Genomic DNA, 19,324 nt, shown 5'->3' with positions numbered 1-19,324 from the left:
TTGTCTTTATATACCGAAAAAAAAGAGACTCGATAGGAAAGAGGAACGAAAAAACATAAACCCTATTCCCGTTCTATGATCTATCAGTCAGCCGTGCCCCACTCCTATTCCGAATCGAGCCAATCCCCCGCTTCTGTTCTCATCTCGAACAGTAACAGCCCCTCCTCCGAGTCCCCTCCAGCTATCCTCGCTCTCATCAGTCCTCTCCTCTCCTCTCCAGTTGCGGTAAGGAATGGTTTTTTCTTTTGCTTCTCGTTCTCCATCTCTAGTTTTCGTGTTTGTAGAAACTGCTGCTTAATTTGATTTATACAACTAAAATTCAAAATTTCTGGCCAAATGTGCATTTGATTACCATGTTTCTACATCTCATTATCTTCCGCATTCCCTTTGAGTTGTTCTGTTCTGTTCAAATTATGTAGATTCGTTTACACTCTTATTGAGCCCAAATTTTGCATTCTGTAAAAAATTGACATTGGGAATTAGGCAAACATCACAATCACCCCTAAGTTGAAAGAAAATTTAGACCCAAAAGAAAATGAGACGTGTTCATCCTTTGTAATAATGGGGCAATAAACTGCTTTTCCTTGACTGTGAATGAAATATTTTCGTGGTTTAGCTACATTCTCTGTTAGTTGTTACCCTGTGATGAATTCATGTTATGTAATTAAACCACTGTAATTATTTTTGTTTCTCTGTATAAGCGAGTATTGCTACAGAAAATTGTTTGCAAATCATCATAGTCGATTGATTTTCCATGTTAATTTGCACCATAGGTTGCATGACTTGTGAACATGAACACTCTGGCATGCTACCATTTGGCATGAACTGTAGCAGATAGCTCTTTTTCTTTGTTTTACTTGCCCTGTTGATTATTGAAATTATGCAGATTTGCAAATTGGGTTAGTTTTGAATTTTTGGAATCAGCCTTGAAGTTTATTGATAAACATAACCGAAACAGAAACGCCTTGTTGGTTTTAGCCCCGTCAACATGATTAATTAAAAAATGTGTTGTTTGGAACTATCATTATCATAAGCATTGCAATTGATTTTGTAAATACTCTGACCTTGGGCACAAAATCTAGTGCATTTTATAACCATTTGTCAACAAGTTGCACTAGTCAATTTCAGTTTTGATCTTGTTGATTTATAAGCTGCAATGCTGCTGCTTGTTCTCTTCTCTTTGGGAGATCACTGACACCCATGTATGGATGATTCAGGGTGCATCTATTGTAGGACAAGCATAGTCTTGTTGCAGGAACATGGCAAAGCATCATCCTGATCTGATTATGTGCCGGAAGCAACCAGGAATAGCTATTGGAAGGTTGTGTGAAAAGTGTGATGGTAAGTGTGTAATCTGCGACTCTTATGTGCGTCCATGCACGCTTGTTCGGGTCTGCGATGAGTGCAACTATGGATCCTTCCAAGGAAGGTGTGTTATCTGCGGAGGGGTTGGAATTTCTGATGCTTATTACTGCAAAGAGTGTACTCAGCAGGAGAAAGATAGAGATGGGTGTCCGAAAATTGTGAATCTGGGAAGTGCCAAAACAGATCTTTTCTACGAACGGAAAAAGTACGGTTTCAAGAAAAGATGATCATTAGCAGGGCAAGTTTCGCTTAGCTTCGTGAAATCACTCTGTTTTGTTCAACATTGAGGCTAGCCTGTATTGCCATAAGGTGCTTTTGCTTGGGAAATGTGCTTCTTACTGCTTGTATTTCTTCATATTTGACCGATGCGATGGGTTGTCTTGGTTGTATGTTGGATATGTTTCCATGATCAAACCTTCACTCAATCTGTATCAGGTCTAGTTAAGGAATTTCTGACTTGTGTAATTCTCACGCGTAATTTGTGTACTTGGGAGTCTAAAAGCTTCGGTGAATTCCCATTCCATATGTGATTTCAAATTCCATAGATGAACTTCGCCTTTCTCTTTTCTTTCTTTCTTTTTTCTTTAAACCAAAGCTGTGAAATGGGTTTTTGTTGATTGGTGGTTCCATAAAGCTGAGATGTAATTTTTGTTCAGATGCAATTTAGTGATCAATCTATTTGTGTTGGTGTTACAGATGGTTTTACTGTTGCTAAGAGGACACTGAGTCTAAACCTCATTGGAAATTCCTAGCCATGTAGACGCCACCACTTACCGCCGTTGGCTGATCAACATGGCCAATTGGCAAAACAAGCTTCTCCAAAAATATCACCACCCCCATCAATTGGTTCGCGTAAACAAGTAGCAAAACAAAGACCAATTAACAGCTTGTTGCTCAAATTCTCATCCCACAGCCAATTTCTCGTCATTAAAAGTCAAGCCAACTGCCACCTGGCCCCCGACTTCACTGCATGCAAAATCACTTGGAACTGCCCCCTTTATTTATTTTGTCCCATCATCACACACACACAAACCCTGTGCCTAAGCACCCTTCAACTTCTTTTTTGGTAGTTTGCCCCCCTCCCTTCCTAGCCATTAACCCACTTGCATCAAAAAACATTTGTCTGTTGGAAAGGCGTCCTTCCCTTGAGGGTTTTTAACTCCCCAAAAACGATGACTTTATTTTTTTCTTCCCAAAAACGATGACTTGTCTTCACACAATCTCTCCACTTTGCGGCCTTGGCAGCAGCGAAGCCACATTTCTGCCTTGAGCCTTGAATTGAAGCCATTCATTTCATTTCGCATCAAACAAAATCAACCCCACTCCAACCCTTCTGCCCTTCAACCCTTCAACCCCTTCCTTTCTTGTCAAATCAAAGCTGCCTCTGACAAAAACACATGTGATGAACAAGGAATCACAATTCATAATCACAAGCCTCTTTCGAGCCTTTTCCCTTCCCTCTTCTGCGCACTTGTTCTTCGCACCTCTCTGAATACACTAAACGACAAAACCCACCGAGATCATCCTCTCTCTCTCTCTCTCTCTCTCTCTCTCTCTCTCTCACACACATCAGTCGGTCGGTGTTTTTTTTAGCGGCTGAATTGAACGCCACCGTTTTAATATCATACTCCACTCGCTTGTCACACGCAGTCCTAAAATCTCTCTACTATAATGGCGTCCATCTTCACACGCGCCTCTTAAAAAGGGCTCAACCCAGTACAAAACCAAATGCATAAACCTTGCTCTCGAAGTATCCTCTATTACCATTACCATTACTTGCCCACAAAGCGAAATACAGCCAAAGACCCAAACTTTACCTTCCACCTTTGAAACCCGAGCTCCTATTTAAACATTCCCTTCTCTCTGTTCTCTTCTTCCTTGTCTTAAAATCCCACACAACCAACCCACCTTCCCTGTTTTGGCCTTTTCTTTTCTATGACTAACAGGTCCGACAGCGGCTCAATATCAAACATATTCGGGGCATTCTTTGAAGCCTGGCTGGTTCGCCAAGAACATTTCTTAGACGAACTTCTCTCGGCCCAACAACGAATCAATGAAGCCCGAGACGAAGACCAAAGAGATTTGGTGTATCGGGTTCTTCTTCATTATCAGCAGTACTATGACGAAAAATCGAGGATTGCCCAGCGCGATGTTTTCCTAGTGTTTTCTCCCCCGTGGTTCACTTCGTTCGAAAGGTCCCTGCTTTGGATCGCCGGGTACAAACCGGGTCTCGCATTCCGGCTCCTGACCGAGTCGGTGCCCGATTTGAGCGACGGGCAGCGGGTCAGGATGGCCCGGCTGATGGAGGAGACCCGGGTGGAGGAGCGCGCGCTCAACGACAAGCTGGCGAAGATTCACGAGAGCGTGGCGGCGCCGCCGCTGGTGGATGTGGCGCGGCGGTACGGGAGGTTCGCGAACGGCGAGATCGTGGAGGAGGACGTGGCGATCGACGAGTTGAAATCGGCATTGGAGTCTGTGCTGGAGAATTCGAACTTGCTGAGAACGACGATGGCGACAAAGCTGGTGGATATGCTGAGCTCGGCTCAGGCGGTGAGGTTTTTGGCGGCGGTGGTGCAGTTTCAGCTGAAGATTAGGAGTTTGGGTTTGGAGCGAGACGCCGACAAACAGAGGGAATTGAATGGCGGCGGTGGTGGTAGGAGCCCAATTGGTAATTGGTAAAAAAAGGAAAGGGAAAGTGTATCGTTAATTAGGAATGGAGTTTGTTATTTTTGAAGAAAAAGTAATGGTGGGTTAACTAGTACCATTGCAAGCGTCGATGAAAATTGTTTAAGGTGAGGCTTAATGTTGCTTAATATTTAGCTAAATGGAATATAATTATGGTGATTTGGAGTTGAATTATGTACACTTTGTTTTTTATTTTCTTTTTCTGGTATTTTTGAGAACTGGGTGCCCAACGGCTCTATTGATGGGAAGAAGAAGACACTTTAGAAGTTGCAATCAAAGATGCTAGCTGCAACTGCTTGTGACGTTTAGCTAACCCTTAAGCCTTATCTTCCAAAAACCCAACCAAACCAACGACTTGTGCGAATTTGCTTTGGTTAGGGTCATCAGAGGTTTTTGTCCGTACGATTAGGGTCATCAGAGGTTTTGGTCCATACGATACAACGCCTGTGCAAGCTTTCCGTTGACCCTGTTTCAGCAAGCTTTAAGCGTAAGTTTCATATAAAGTTCTATTTCTTTATGTCATTTTGGTGAAAAGATGAGAACACCAAGTTGATTGCATCGCATAACATGTCCTGACTTGGACTTGTGGCGAAGAGCCGGCCCATCATAGAGCATCCACAATGAGCTCGTTAAACCACCTTCTTAGATAAAGTTTAAGAAGGAATCGTAAAAATGCAACTCCAATTATGCTCCCTATCTACCTCCTAAAATAAAGAGTCCTCTAGAAACTCCTAAATTTGAGGAGAGAGAAAGGACTCTTAGTAACTCCTTATAATTTTATGTTGGTTTATTTAATGAGTATTTCAGACTTTTATTTAATGTTAACTATTTTCTTTTAAAAAAAATAAAAATTGACCAATCAAAAAAAAGTTAGAGTATTATAACTCTCTAAATTAAAGAGTATGATTGGAATTGAATTTTTTTAAAGAGCTCCTAAATAGCTTTCTTATATTTTTAGCTAAATTTTAACTAAGAAATAAAGAGCATCATTGTAGATGCTCTTACTACTCCCCAAGATATTGTGAGACATAACAACTATGCAAGGTGTAAGTCTACAAAAGATTCAGGGTAAACTCTAGTTTGGTGACGGGACATTTGTTTCTGCTAAGATTTCTGTCTTTCACAACTATAAGAATACAATGTTCAACAAGAAGAATTTATAATGCAAATTTATTGTTGTGGTCGCCGATAGATGTATTCACTCCCATGTCTCATGATTGTTTCTTATTTAAATCCACCTTGGCATCAGCCAACACTGTTACTAATTAAACAAAGTTGTCCCGAGAGCTGTGGAAATTCAGAGAAGCTTCACCGCTACAGGCGGCTTCGTTGGCTTGATGCAGCTGGCTTGAAGCTGGCAATGCCGGTGATTTCCCTACCTGTCACCAGGGCGTTGATGTCATAAGTACCTTCGAAAGTGTAGATGGGTTCCAAATCACCGAAAGCCTGCATAGCGACCCAAACGAGGAAAACATTCAACATGTGACAGAAACGACTAAAAGGTGTACATATATAACAAAAATCAGTTGCAGGTTTAAAATCTCATGAAACCAGATTCTCACTTAGAAATATACATAGCAAACGTTGCCAATTCTTTTACCAACAAAGATAAGGATTAGGTATAAAAGTCAATTTCATAGAGAGCAAATTTAGACTCAAATCTAACACTGCCTTCGAATCCTAGCTTGAAAATGAGACTAATCAAATCCTTGTATGATCCAATCCTTCTCTAGGTTCAGAAATAAAAACTATGAATTGAGAGATGAGCATGATAACCTTTGCAACAAGAAAATCAGCTAAAATTCCATTGCCACCTAGTAATTCCCTCCCTAGAGCAACCGTTTCCCTTGCCCTCAGAGTAATCCATGCCTGAAAATTACAAAAGTTCATTACAGAATGGATAAGCAACAAGATAACTGAATGCATCAGGATGTCATTTTGTCTTACCTTCCCCAAGCTAGCGTGACCTGGAGTCATTTTACCCTTCTCATACAACTTACAGAGGCGCCAACCTATAAGTACCATAGCTTGAACATTACCCAGCATACGAACAAGTTTCTCTTGGTTGATTTGGAAAGCTGCAAGGGGGGCTCCAAATTGTTTCCTCTCCTTCAGATACCTTTCAATTACTTAGAACTCAGACTAGGAAACACTAGAAACTTGGAAAGTACACTTGATGGAAGATGAGAGATGCATAGGTATTCGTCTTTTACCTGTGACACATATCATAGACTCCCATAGATAAACCAATAGGTTGCCAGGCGACCATGACACGTGAAACAGCAAGAACCTGTTTCAGTAGTTTAAGGCAACATTAAATCAATAAATACTCATAAAGCCATTTTGACACGTGCAAAAAAAAAAAGAGAGATCATAGCAAAATAAACTATTTGAAGAATCACTTCTTGTTGCAGCATACCTTGCTAGTATCCTGAAAAGAATTAACACCAGGTAACCTGTCCTCATCAGGGACAAAGACTTTCTTTAAGAGAATATCTCCATTTTGAACAATTCGCAAACCAATTTTATTTTCTATTTTTGTAGCAGTCAGTCCAGGGACATTCTTCTTTACTATATATCTGAAACAGAAGGGAAAAGAAATACATTCAACATGAGGATGCTGCTATGGAAAACCATCACACTAATTTTCCATGACTCCTAAGCATCTCAATACCAATGCAATGAGAGAAATAATGAGAAAGAGATTATTCATATTTTAAGTTTAACAAACAAGTTTCGAACACATATAGAGAGATTTTATACATTTTTATGTTTTATGTACCCATTACTCTGATTTCTTATTGTATTCCTAGAAAAAATAACCAATACATCAGCACAGGTGCTATTTCCTACCCATTAATCTGATTTGTTGTTGTATTCCTAGCAAAAATAACCAATACATCAGCAAAGGTACTATTCCCTATCCAGCGCTTTTGGCCCTCAAGTATCCAACCGCCTTCCACCTGATGACCTCAAACAAACAAGAAACGTGACATAGCATGAGATCATAGCCATGATACCCAAAAAACAAAAACAAAAACAAAAACAAAAACCATGACATTTCCGTTTTAACAGAAATAAAGAAGCAGATCGAAAGGTTGAAACCACCTTTGTTGCTGTTGTTCTCAAGGCACTTGCATCACTTCCATAGTCAGGCTCAGTCAAAGCCTTTAACATGCAGACAAGCAGATTTGAGATCTTGACATTAGCATACAAAAGATATCAAATACAAATATTCATAATAGAGGATCTTACCCAGCAGGCTACAGTTTTTAATTCAGCCAAGGAAGGTAAATATTCCTGCTTTTGAGCCTCCGATCCACATAATGCTATCCTTGGCAGTCCAGAAAAGTTACATTAAGTCATGACTTATCGGTAGAAACTCCAACAAATAATATGTAACAAAAAGTCTAGGTCTTTTTCTTTCACCAGAAGTAACCATTATTCAACCCCACTAACAAACTTAACTCATTTTTCGAGAGTAATATATCTGACTAAATTTCTATATTCCTTGACCAAAAATACCCCAAAAGCAAAAAAATACAACCAAAACTCTTCTTCCTTTCGTTTGAAGGCCAGCATGAAAAAAACCTTGACTCTGTCACTTCATCCTTCCTACATCAATCTCAGAATCTTCCATCTCTATGCTGCTAAGGGAGATAAACTATTTCTTGCATTTTCATGGAGAAACCATTCTCACAGTCAGCAAGAGAGCTAGAAATCCATTCTCACTGTCACAAAAGGAGGAACCATTCTCGTCATTCGCCGTTCAGCATGAAAAGAAAAAAAACATCATGCCCATTTGAGGTGAGCTAAAATGTTGGGTGTTTTGTCCTTTTTTTAAAGGAAGTTGTGTCTTCCATTTCAAATCCACCACATAACACCATATTTTTCAATCACAAACTTTATATAAATTAAAATTTTAATACAATCAAATGGGTATGATGCTTACCTTTCTTTTCAGGGAAACAATAAAAATGGGCATCTTTCTCTCTTCACAACAGTGATAAGGATGAACGAAGGAAGAAATCAGAATTTTCAGTTTTTGTTAACTTTTAGGGGTATTTCGGAACAAGAATATAAAAAGTGTCCGTTTTAAAGGTAAAGAAAAAAAATATTTAGTTCTAGTTAGTGGAGTGAAGGGTTGTTATTTAAAAAACAAAAACTCAAAAGTAGAAGATTATCCAAATTCTAACCAATAGTTAGCATTGCAAGTGAGGAATGAACTAGGAAGAAAGTAGAACAGCTTGCATCAACTCTAGCAATTTCAGCTGTAGCAAAAGCATTTGCTGTAATAGAAAGACCGGGACACCCATAACCCTGATAGCAAGAAGGCCAAAAACAAGTTTAACAGCCTCATCCACCAAATTGTCAAACTCAAGATTTAAAAATAACCATTAAGTTATGTATCAAGTACCTTGATCGTGCCACCAGCAATACGCAATGCACCAAACTTTGGAATAACATGAAATGGAAACTCTGCCTTCTCCCAATACTGAAAAAACAAAATTCCGAGATCTATCTCATTGTCTGTAAATGTATATTAAATCATCATAGCATACTAAGTGTTTTAGCATTAATGTAAAAAAACACAAACACCTCCAAATGGTTAGAGTTTAATGAAAAGGAATACCTCTGCCATAATAGGTGCAACGTCTTTCTCTAAACACTGTCTTACTCTCAATCTGACAGCCTGCTCCTCAGGCGTCAATAGATCATCAAACTGATAATAGTCTGAAGCTGTAAATATTTAAGGCCAAGGGAAAAGAATATGGAAGTTAATATCTGAAGCTACCCAGTTGACTTCAAATTACAAATGGAAACGGCAACCAACTAAAGCCTTCAAGTGTACAAAATATTCACAAAGAAACAAGGTAGGGAAAATAAATTAGGATGCAGAAACAGAAATATCAAGACATACATGGATGTACATGTGTGTGTATGCATGCATAAATTACGATGTATATTATACGTATACATGAACATGTGTTACATACCAATTTCTTATGTTGTTAGACTCAATCTGGACTCCATACATTCAAACAAGAATCCATTTAATCAGTTGTCTAAATTCACATAACATGCCAGCACACTGACAACAGAGAATTTCTCCATTCAGATATACACATTTATTTATACGAGATGTTTGTACAGTGAAGGACTAATAAGTCTAATATTCTTTAGGACTAATAAGTCTAATATTCTTACTGCAGGGAGGAAAGGTAGATGCTGGTGTTGCTTGCGGGAAAGCAAGTGAGACATCCATTGCAGGTGAATTGAAGTAATTAGTCCTCTCATTCTTGTTAACATCATCTGCAAGACATCAGCAAAATAATACCTACAGTCAACCCATTGGAAATCACAACCATAGAGAAGCTTAGCAACAAGTGCAGAATAACCAAATCAACAACAAGAAGCTTCAAGTTCAAAGAAAGAGGCTTCATTTCTAAACCAAACTTAAGGACTAAAACCCAAAAAGCAAATTTATATAAAATAGAAAGCCCGTCTTAATCTCTATGTCAATTTATACATAACAATCAGAAATTAGATATAACTGCCACAAAGTAGTGATCTTTTACAGTTTTCTGAGTTTCGTTCAAAATATTTTCGCTTGATCCTTCATTTCTGATCGTTCAAACAAGCAATAAGAAATCGAATTAAATGAAACAAAAATGGACCAAATAGCTGAAACTACGATTGAGCTGAACCTAGCTACCAACGTACCTTGATTCGGAGGTACTGTCATGGCTGTGAAACTTCAAGAGAAAACGATGAGGGATAGAAAAAGGAGGCCTTCCTCTGTTTTTTCGTTTTCTTTCGGTGGAGCTTTAACGAAAAACAAATGAGCAGCAAACGGAGCGGGGAAGGGGACGATAGTGCTGGAGTGGAAACGATCTTACGTGTTACTATTGTGGCGGATCACTAATAACAAGAAAGAGTTGGCACGCAAAACTATAAATGTTTCATTTTATAATATTATCCTTAACTCAAATCAATAATTGCCAAAATATCCCAAAACTTTACGTAAATGCTAAAGGGCCACAATAACTAAAGTTTTTTTCCCTTTTGGTCCGTCAGTTCCATTGGGCCGGGACCATATTCTATAGAGATTTTTATTTTTCCATATTTTGAGTATAGTAAATTCCCTCTACTCTTATGTTTTTCTATATTTTATATAATTTTCTGTTTTTAAAAAAAATTACATATCCGACACGTTAAGGATAAATTAGTCATTTTCTATTTAATAAAATTATAAATTTAAAAGAAAGTTTTTTTAATTGTGCTAAATATATTTTCTAAGCTTCTCCAATCCACTAATGTGCTAATGTCCACCTCTCAACTACTCCATTTGTAACCAACCAAAGGCCAAGCAACACGAAAACGACATCGTTTCAGCCTTCGGGGACAGATTGCTGATTGCGTGCCCAAAACGCAGTGTATCGGGTACAGCTTTATGAGTTTAACAACGGCTAAGCGCCCTTTTTTTTTCTTTTCTTTTATTGCATTTGACTGACTCGAAAAATTTTACAGCTCTATGACAATGAAAATGTCATCGGTTTGATCACTGAAACAAAGATAGAAAGTCTCCATCCGATAGTCGACAGAGGAGCAGACGAAAACTTCAAACACTCTACTCAATAATCTTTGAGCTTCTAATTTGCTATGTTCGCCAAGCGCCTTTTACAGAAGGCCATCCACCAGTCTCAGGTACCATATTCGCAAGTAATCGGTCGCCGCCGCTTTTTTTGCTGATTTTTTCATATTCTTTTACTTTAGCTTCATCAGCAACTCGTAAATTTGTACTTCAACGGAGATTTTTGTGTTTATATTTTTGTTTTTTTGATAAAAATTTCCAATCTTTTTTGTTTGGTTCGATTAAATTCCTATGCTTTTGATAATTTTGATTCATTTCCGCGTAATTTTAAGGTCAAGTACTTGGAGCAACATTGAAAACAAAATCAAACAAAATTCAATTGCTTTTGGATATGCTAGTTGTGTAATGTCGATTTTCCGAATTGCTTCTCTCTTCCAGGCATCGGCATTTTGACTGATATTTGTGATTTTCTCTTTTTATTATTATGAAAAATTTGTTAATTTCAGCATAATATGTCACACGGAAATTTGACGTCAGCAGACTTGGACCTACGAGTCGCAGTTCACTATGGTATCCCATCGACGGCATCCATTCTTGCTTTCGACCCAATTCAGCGCCTTTTAGCCATTGGCACATTGTGAGTTAAAATGCACCTTTTATTCTTCTTTCCACTGTTTTTGGTGCGTGAATTGATAGAAGACCGTTCTATTGAGCACTGTGCACAGTGCACCTTCATGTAGTTAATAAGATGGCTTGCTAGCTACTAAGCATTGCTGTTCCATATTTCTCGGAATGGCTATTCCTTTTGGTGGCAAAATGCACACGTACATTTGGTGAAGTATGCTTGTAGGTATCGGAAAAAAAGGCGTGCTTACCCTGCACTACCTTGCATATACTTTAGTGCACTATATCTTCCTGGTGCCCTTTGATAATTGACTCAGACATGTATAATGGCATATGAGATTCACACAAATCACACAACAATTTCACATTATTGCTTTGTTTCTTTGGTAGGGATGGGAGGATTAAAGTAATTGGTGGTGATGGTATTGAAGGACTTCTTATATCCCCGAAGCAACTGCCTTACAAATACATTGAGGTATCTATGTGCACCATTGATTCCAAAGTTTCCTAGTATAATCATCTTTTATTCCCCTTGTTTAGTTATGAGTTATGATATAAAAGATCACTAGTATATCAGGGTGATATATTCAAAATATAAAAAAATTATCAAGGTTTTCTGGAATGAGGCTGGCACTTGTTCCTTCACGTGAAGCAAGATATTTAAGGAGTTTCATGCATATGAGGGAAAATATTTTCTATTGGCCTTATTTTCACCTTTTAATGCTTAGATAAAGGATTTATACATAAATTCAAGATGAAATTTTCTGATTGTGGGAGATTTGATTGAATTTGGCTAGAACATATTTTTTCAGCTTAGTCTCCATCACATCCTTAAGTATTCTTCTGTATTATTTATTGCTGCGCCAGCAAACTAATCCTTATTGTATTTTGGCAGTTTCTACAAAACCAGGGTTATCTGGTGAGCATCTTAAATGATAATGATATTCAGGTATTGATTCTTATCAACTCTACAGTTTTTGTTTCTTATGTCAAACTTAACTCCATCTGTGTGAAACATGACTTCTACATCATGCATCTCATTACATTCCCGTAGTCAATTATCAACATCAGTGCCTTTTTAATTTTAAATATTCAACATGGACCTTAGTGGTCATTTTTGGATTCCTTAGGTTTACCATTATAACAAAATTGCACCATAGGAGCACTTCAATGTGGGAATTTATCAAAAGGGGAGAATACGCATAGATAGAAGCAGGTGATAGTTGGTAGCGAGGCTGTTGACTTGGCAATTGTACAGTTCACAATCAAGTGCCAAGAATTTAAATGCTATGAAGTGCTTAAAAATGAAACTATCTTTTGTTTAAGTGATTAATAACTTTTCAACTTGGCAGGTTTGGAATCTCGAGAGCAGGTGCCTAGTTTATTGTCTAGAGTGGGAATCGAATATAACTGCTTTTTCCGTAATCAATGGCTCCAACTTAATGTACACTTCTGACCGAAAAAATTGTTAGAACTATTTTCAGTCAGCTCCTGAGTGGCTGGAGACACACACTTTATAACTTGTTTACTGTATTACAACTTGCAGGTATGTTGGCGATGATTATGCTCTAGTGGCTGTGATGAAGTATGATGCTGAGGAGGGAAAACTTTTGCAGTTGCCATATCATATTTCTGCAAATTCTTTAAGTGGTAATATATGAAGAAATTATTTTCTTCAGTTTGATGGTTGATAACTGAAGCTTTTAATTTTATTATTTCTTAGCTTCTGTAGTTAATAAATTTCCTAGTTAATGTTATAAATCTCGTCACAAAAGAAGCTAATGCAGCTGTTCTTTGCTACAGAAACTGCTGGGTTTCCATTTCCTACTGACCAACCTATAGTTGGAGTTCTTCCCCAACCTTGTTCATCTGGAAATAGGCAAGATACAAGTATTACTTAAAGTTTCTCATTTTGCATTTCTGCTTTAAGTGTGAAACAAGAATGGGCCTTGAATTGTTTTATTTTACTTTTTTGGATCCTTCCAGTATGATAATGTATACAGGAAATTGATGTTAAATTAAGGGTATTTCTATTTTTATATTCTTTTGTTTCTTCATTTTAGGGTCATCCATTTTCATAAAGAACCATGTAATGATTGAAATATTAGCAGCTAAAAGACCACTTTCTTTTTCTCTTAGAGTGGCTTATTAGTTAAGTCATAAGATCAAGATATTTTAAACCCGCTACTACTCTCACCAATAAAGGGTAGAGTGTCACGTTTGCACCTTAAGGAGAACACAAATTTAAATCTTCCTATGGTCATGAAGGATATCAAAAAGTACTTGGACATGGTGGAACATTAAATAAAATTGTTACAGTTTCGACTAATGTTAGTGATATATAAGGGGTACATAATTTTGGCTCCCTGCTGATTTTTGTTCATGAATCTGAATAAAGTTGCTTGATATCCCATGAATGAATCCAATTGTTAGCCCCATTCGTTGTGTTATATTTCTACTTCCTTGATAGCATGGGACTTATTAATGAGGTTACATCGCATTACTCGGGACTACAAAGTAAAACTGATGAGAAAAGTTACAGTATAGTTTATCTATTTAGCTTATTGAATGATGAGGGTTTTTTTATTGGCAGAGTACTGATCGCATATCAAAATGGGTTGGTTATTCTTTGGGATGTATCTGAAGATCAAATCGTTTTTGTTGGAGGTGGTAAGGATCTCCAGCTAAAAGATGGAGTTGTTAAATCTACAAATGAAGTCAATATAGACTCTCCAGAAGAAACATTGGAACATCAACTGGGAGACAAAGAGATAAGTGCTCTTTGCTGGGCATCTTCCAATGGGTCCATTCTGGCTGTGGGATACATAGATGGAGACATTTTATTCTGGAACACGTCATCTTCTGCTTCCATCAAGGGTCAACAAGCACTGTCCCCATCTAATAATGTTGTGAAGTTACGATTATCATCCGCAGAAAGGAGACTTCCTGTCATTGTCTTGCAGTGGTCCAAAGATTATAAATCCCATAATGATTGTGATGGCCAACTGTTTATCTATGGTGGCGATGAAATAGGATCAGAAGAAGTTTTGACGGTGTGTACTGTAGTTACAGAAAAGTTCATGGCTTTTTTCAGAAAATTTTATATATTTCAAAACGGTGCACTTTCTGAAAACATTGTAACATGCCTGCCTAGAAATAGTAAAATACTTTTCACATTTTAATGACAGAGTTGGTTTTGTATACCAGTTAATGTTCAAAAAAAGAACCTTTTCACATTTTGTACATCAACAGTTGTATATACCAGAGTTTGTCTTGTTTATTTACTGCCACTGAAGACAGGAGCTGATAAGATTCTCTGTGTTCCAGGTTTTAACCCTTGAATGGTCACCTGGAATGGGGAATTTAAGATGTGTTGGCCGTACGGACCTTACCCTTACTGGCTCTTTTGCAGACATGATTTTATTACCAAGTTCTGGGACAACTGGGGGTAATCACAAAGCCGATGTTTTTGTTTTAACAAACCCTGGGCAACTGCATTTTTATGATGAGGCTAGCCTCTCTGCCTTAGTGTCCCAGAAAGAAAGGAACCTCTCTATTTCTGGTTTGGAGTTTCCGGTGGTGATACCTACAACTAATCCAACCATGATGGTTGCCAAACTTATTAGGGTACCCACTGGGGAGAACTTATTAAAGGCTCTATCAGAGGTATTGCATGAGCGGATATATTTTTTCCTTTTATTTTTCCCGTTCCTATATGATATATCCTGTTAAGGCTCCATGGGATGTATTGGATTTCTTTCATTCATGAGTGGCTCATACATCTTCCTTTTAATGTTTCTCAACACATAATTATTTATTGTTTATGTGTATCTTAGATATCCTCAGTTGTGAACCGTGGCTCAATACCAAACCCATCAGCTGGTACAAAATGGCCCTTGACTGGGGGTGTGCCCAGTCAACTGTCTATTTCTAAGAATAATGGTATTGAGAGAGTGTACCTAGCAGGATATTCAGATGGATCTGTTCGGATATGGAATGCCACATATCCACTCCTATCTTTTATCTGTCTTGTACAAGGCAAGGTTAGAGTTCATCACTTATGCCTTATAAACTTTTATCTTTATAAAGGAGATACCAAATTATCTTATGTAACTGGCAGGAGCAAGGTATAAAAGTGGCTGGTTCAAGTGCTCCAGTATCAAGACTGGATTTCTGCGTTTTCACTTTAAATCTGGCTGTTGGCAATGAATGTGGTCTGGTCAGATATCTTTCTTTATTGGACACCAATTTTCACTTCTAACTTTTACTGTACTGATTTCTTTCTGCTAGCATGTATAGGTTCAAATTTATAACCTCAAAGACTCTTCAGATGGGACAAAATTCCTCTTTGTCACACAAACCAAATCTGAAGGTAGGTTATGAGTGTCAATCTCCTTGACTTTGTAAAACCGTTGTTTTGTTGTTCCATTGCACAGTCCATAAGATGTGAAACCATGTTCTACTTTCTGCAGCCAGATCATACTGTTAAGTTTATCTTGAAGCGGTTTTTAAAGAACATTTATTTGTGAAGTTAACAATGTTATAACTTGTTTATCAGTTCACAATTTGCCTCAAGGAAAAGGACCTCAATGCAGAGCTGTTTTAAGTCTTATTAATTCCCCAGTTCAAGCACTACAGTTTGTGAAGCATGGAGGTAAACTTGCTGTGGGATTTGAATGTGGTCACGTAAGTATCTTTTTTCTACTTGTGAATTTATAACTTTTTTTTATTGTCTTCAATTTGAAGGTGCCTCAAGTTGTTAAAATTAAAATAATTTTTGAATTTAATGCATTCATTTCAGGTCGCGGTGCTGGACACCAGCTCCCTTACTGTATTGTTCTTTTTAAATGATGTATCTTTCTCTAGTTCCCCCACCATTTCAATGACTTGGAAAGAACTTACAAATTCTCAAGGCCATTTGAAGAGCCCAAAGCACTCAGAAACAAAAACAACAGTTTACCCCACAGAGGAAGTAATGTTCATCTTAACCAAGGATGCACATATACATGTAATTGATGGAAATACGGGTAACATGATCATCCCTCAGTCATGGCACTTGAAAAAGGAGTCCATTGCAATTTCAATGTATGTTATAGGCAAGTACAGATATCTTCTAGCAGAGAATAAAATATTTTATTTTTCCTATTCACTTAATAATTAGAGATTCTGAGATTTTTTTTTTTTGGGGTACTCCAGATGGCAGAATATCTGCCTCTAAAGTATCTGATGATAATCCTCCAGAAGAGGCCTCCAAGGATTCTTCAACCAAGAATGAGCCTGTGCCAGGCAGTTCTCCATTTGTTATAAATTCACCTGAGACTGAACAAAACTCCTCTTCAGAAAATCCATACTCTGAAGAAAGATTGTTGAATTCATTCATTTTGCTTTGTTGTGTGGATTCTCTGCGCTTGTACTCAACAAAATCTGTGATTCAGGTGCCTCTTGCCTTCTTTATTTTTGTTTGCTACTTTATTGTGGCAAGCATGCTGATGCACTGTGGTCTTGTCAGGGAAACAATAAACCCATTAGAAAAGTGAAGCATGCAAGACCTTGCATTTGGACAGCTACTTTTAAGAAAGCTGATAGGGTTTCGGGATTGGTTTTGCTGTTTCAGACTGGAGAAATTGAGATTAGGTAAAGTTTCTCTTTCCTTGCCCCAGTAATCAAGAAAATGATATAGGTTATGCAGCATTAAGTACCTTATCAATGCATCATCAAGTACCAATGTTTCTAGTGGGGGTTACTCTTCCTTCATTTTATGATAGCATTACTGCTTGTTTATTGATTGATATTGTAGATGTATATGCATTATTGGTTGTCTAATGAGAGGTTCCTATCCATGGGCAGATCTTTACCTGATTTAGAATTGGTGAAAGAAAGCTCCTTAATGTCAATTCTAAGGTGGAACTGTAAGGCAAACATGGATAAGACAATGAGTGCCGATGATTCACATTTTACACTGGTATAGTTGTCTTCTTGAAAATTTCAAAAATTGTGCGATTTGCACTTAATCTCTTGAAAGTTACCACGTGTGTTATAAGACTCATGCTGAAGATATTTTATAGGCAAATGGATATGAATCCGCATTCGTCTCCATGTTAGCTGTTGAGAATGGTTTCAGGTATTTTTTATATATTCATGTATCTACAAGTGCTGTGATGGAAATATGAAGTTGAGCATTACGATTCGGTCATGAATTTTTAGTTAGAAAGATAAATTTGGAAATTTTATATCCGTTTGTTGTAGGATTCCAGAGTCTTTGCCCTGTCTCCATGATAAAGTTGTTGCAGCTGCTGCAGATGCTGCATTGAGTGTCTCATTGAATCAGAAAAAGAAACGGGTTAGAAAACAAAATTCAGTTTAATTAGGTTTTTGTTTGGTGAAGAATGTATTATTTTCCATTATGTAATTTTTTGGCTACAGGGTACTGCGCCTGGGTTATTAGGCATTGTCAAAGGGCTTAAAGGGGGGAAAATGGTCCATACTGGGGATTCTGCTGCAACTCCTAAATCAACTTTTGATCATTTAGAGGGCATGTTTTGGAAGTCCCAACAGTCAGGCCCATCTCCACATGTAGATCATCAAGAAGTTGTGGAGCTTAACATAGGTTTTGTGAAAACCTATCTCCATTTCCCTCTTTTTTCCGTCTTTCTCCCAGTTGATTATTCACTCAATTCATGCTTTTCATATAGATGACATTGAAATAGATGAACCTTTATCCGTAGCATCTACTTCATCATCACACGATGTCAAGAGAGGTAAACTTTTTGTCGTATTTGACCTTCTCTTTTTTTAATTTTTTTTAATTTTTTTTTATAGAGGTTAGTAAGTGGAATCATACTTTCATTGAACATTTTGTACTGCAGAAGGGGAATCAGAAAGGGAAAAGTTATTTCAAGGTGGGACTGGTGATACAAAGCCCAGACTTAGAACTGCCGAAGAAATTAGAGCTAAGTACAGAAAGGCTGAGGTAATATCAAGTGATGATGATAGTTCATAAACTACTCTGTAAATCAATTGTCTTCTCTGATGTGGTTAGAACTCATTTCAGGATGTTTCTTCTGTGGCTTCTCAAGCAAGAAATAAGCTCATGGAGAGAGGAGAAAAACTTGAGGTAGGATTCTTGGAAGAGTTTTATTCTTTTCTTTCTTCCCCTGCAAAGATATTAGGAAATTAGGTGAACAGATTGAAAGAGTTAGAAACTATCTGCATCTCATTTGATACTTTGTTAAATGGAGAATGTTGTGAAATTTTCATTGGGCAGGGTTTAAAAAGTATTATCTTCCATATGTATTCTTTGCTTGCATATAAGATTGTAGCAGAACCTCTCAAACTAATTTTTCTTCTTTTTTGTCCAAATATGAGTTCGCACACACAACTATTAGTGATAGAATAGAAAACCATTCTTGCATGGTCTAAGCCAAATATATGACCAGTATTTTTCATTTTTAATCTCATTTCGTTCTTCTAGGTTACGTTCAACTAGCAGATGTTTAAATGACTCTTAAAGTAACTCTTCCTTTTCCCTTTCTCTAATTCCAAAATTTCACTTTTATCAGAGAATCAGCAGGCGCACTGAAGATCTGCAGAATGGGGCAGAAGACTTTGCATCACTGGCTAATGAGCTTGTCAAGACATTGGAAGGTCGAAAATGGTGGCATATTTAGAAAGTTCGGCTTTGTTTGCATTGTGTTTGAATTTCCATCTCCTGGATTACTGGTCCTGTCGAGAGAGGGGAGATTCAGAACCCTTCTGAAGCACCCGAAAGACGAGGTCATTCAATTAAGAACACCATCCGTAGCTTGTGATCCAGCAGATATTCAAGAGGTCGTTCTTCTACAGTGTAGAGAATTGTCATGCCATTGTTGCCTTTGTTGCAAAGTAATTTATGTAGCTAGGCTTCAGAACATTGCAAGCCGCATTTTAATTTTACACTCATGATTGTACCAAAATATGAAAGAAAAAGGGAAATTCGAAAAGTAATTGTCAAGCGCACATAGTCTCTTCATGTTTGTCCAGTAAACAGCTTTGAGTAATGTTATGAACAACTGTGGT

General features: G+C 37.6%; 4 protein-coding genes across 4 annotated transcripts; 3 read left to right on the top strand and 1 right to left on the bottom strand.

Annotated features, from left to right (window-relative positions):
- Nucleotides 17-1,931, top strand: LOC18773760 (PHD finger-like domain-containing protein 5B). The gene is made up of 2 exons (XM_007206102.2): nt 17-225; nt 1,218-1,931. The coding sequence occupies exon 2, from the start codon at nt 1,260-1,262 to the stop codon at nt 1,590-1,592; it is 333 nt and encodes a 110-aa protein (XP_007206164.1). The 5' UTR covers nt 17-225; nt 1,218-1,259; the 3' UTR covers nt 1,593-1,931.
- LOC18774353 (protein DOG1-like 4) lies at nt 2,159-4,268 on the top strand. Its single transcript, XM_020565544.1, has one exon. It carries the CDS (start codon nt 3,301-3,303, stop codon nt 4,042-4,044), a length of 744 nt encoding a protein of 247 aa, XP_020421133.1. The 5' UTR covers nt 2,159-3,300; the 3' UTR covers nt 4,045-4,268.
- Nucleotides 5,087-9,981, bottom strand: LOC18774067 (acyl-coenzyme A oxidase 4, peroxisomal). Its single transcript, XM_007207400.2, has 13 exons — nt 9,775-9,981; nt 9,259-9,363; nt 8,684-8,790; nt 8,468-8,545; nt 8,247-8,370; nt 7,306-7,379; nt 7,159-7,218; nt 6,904-7,013; nt 6,470-6,629; nt 6,264-6,340; nt 5,998-6,169; nt 5,827-5,919; nt 5,087-5,496 (listed from the first exon to the last, which is right to left on the bottom strand). The coding sequence occupies exons 1-13, from the start codon at nt 9,794-9,796 to the stop codon at nt 5,365-5,367; spliced, it is 1,314 nt and encodes a 437-aa protein (XP_007207462.1). The 5' UTR covers nt 9,797-9,981; the 3' UTR covers nt 5,087-5,364.
- On the top strand, nt 10,547-19,317 carry LOC18773173. The gene is made up of 24 exons (XM_007207092.2): nt 10,547-10,758; nt 11,152-11,282; nt 11,660-11,744; nt 12,165-12,218; nt 12,622-12,713; nt 12,816-12,919; nt 13,073-13,148; nt 13,863-14,322; nt 14,597-14,935; nt 15,106-15,312; nt 15,390-15,488; nt 15,569-15,641; nt 15,828-15,955; nt 16,071-16,365; nt 16,466-16,704; nt 16,779-16,903; nt 17,117-17,231; nt 17,335-17,390; nt 17,516-17,609; nt 17,693-17,876; nt 17,962-18,027; nt 18,136-18,239; nt 18,321-18,383; nt 18,829-19,317. Exons 1-24 carry the CDS (start codon nt 10,714-10,716, stop codon nt 18,934-18,936), a joined length of 3,342 nt encoding a protein of 1,113 aa, XP_007207154.2. The 5' UTR covers nt 10,547-10,713; the 3' UTR covers nt 18,937-19,317.

This window comes from Prunus persica, chromosome G6 (genome assembly GCF_000346465.2).
Source record: "Prunus persica cultivar Lovell chromosome G6, Prunus_persica_NCBIv2, whole genome shotgun sequence".
In the NCBI taxonomy this organism is placed as follows: Eukaryota; Viridiplantae; Streptophyta; class Magnoliopsida; order Rosales; family Rosaceae; genus Prunus; species Prunus persica.
Note: the sequence above shows the minus strand (reverse complement) of the source record. Positions and strands in the feature narration are given on the sequence as shown.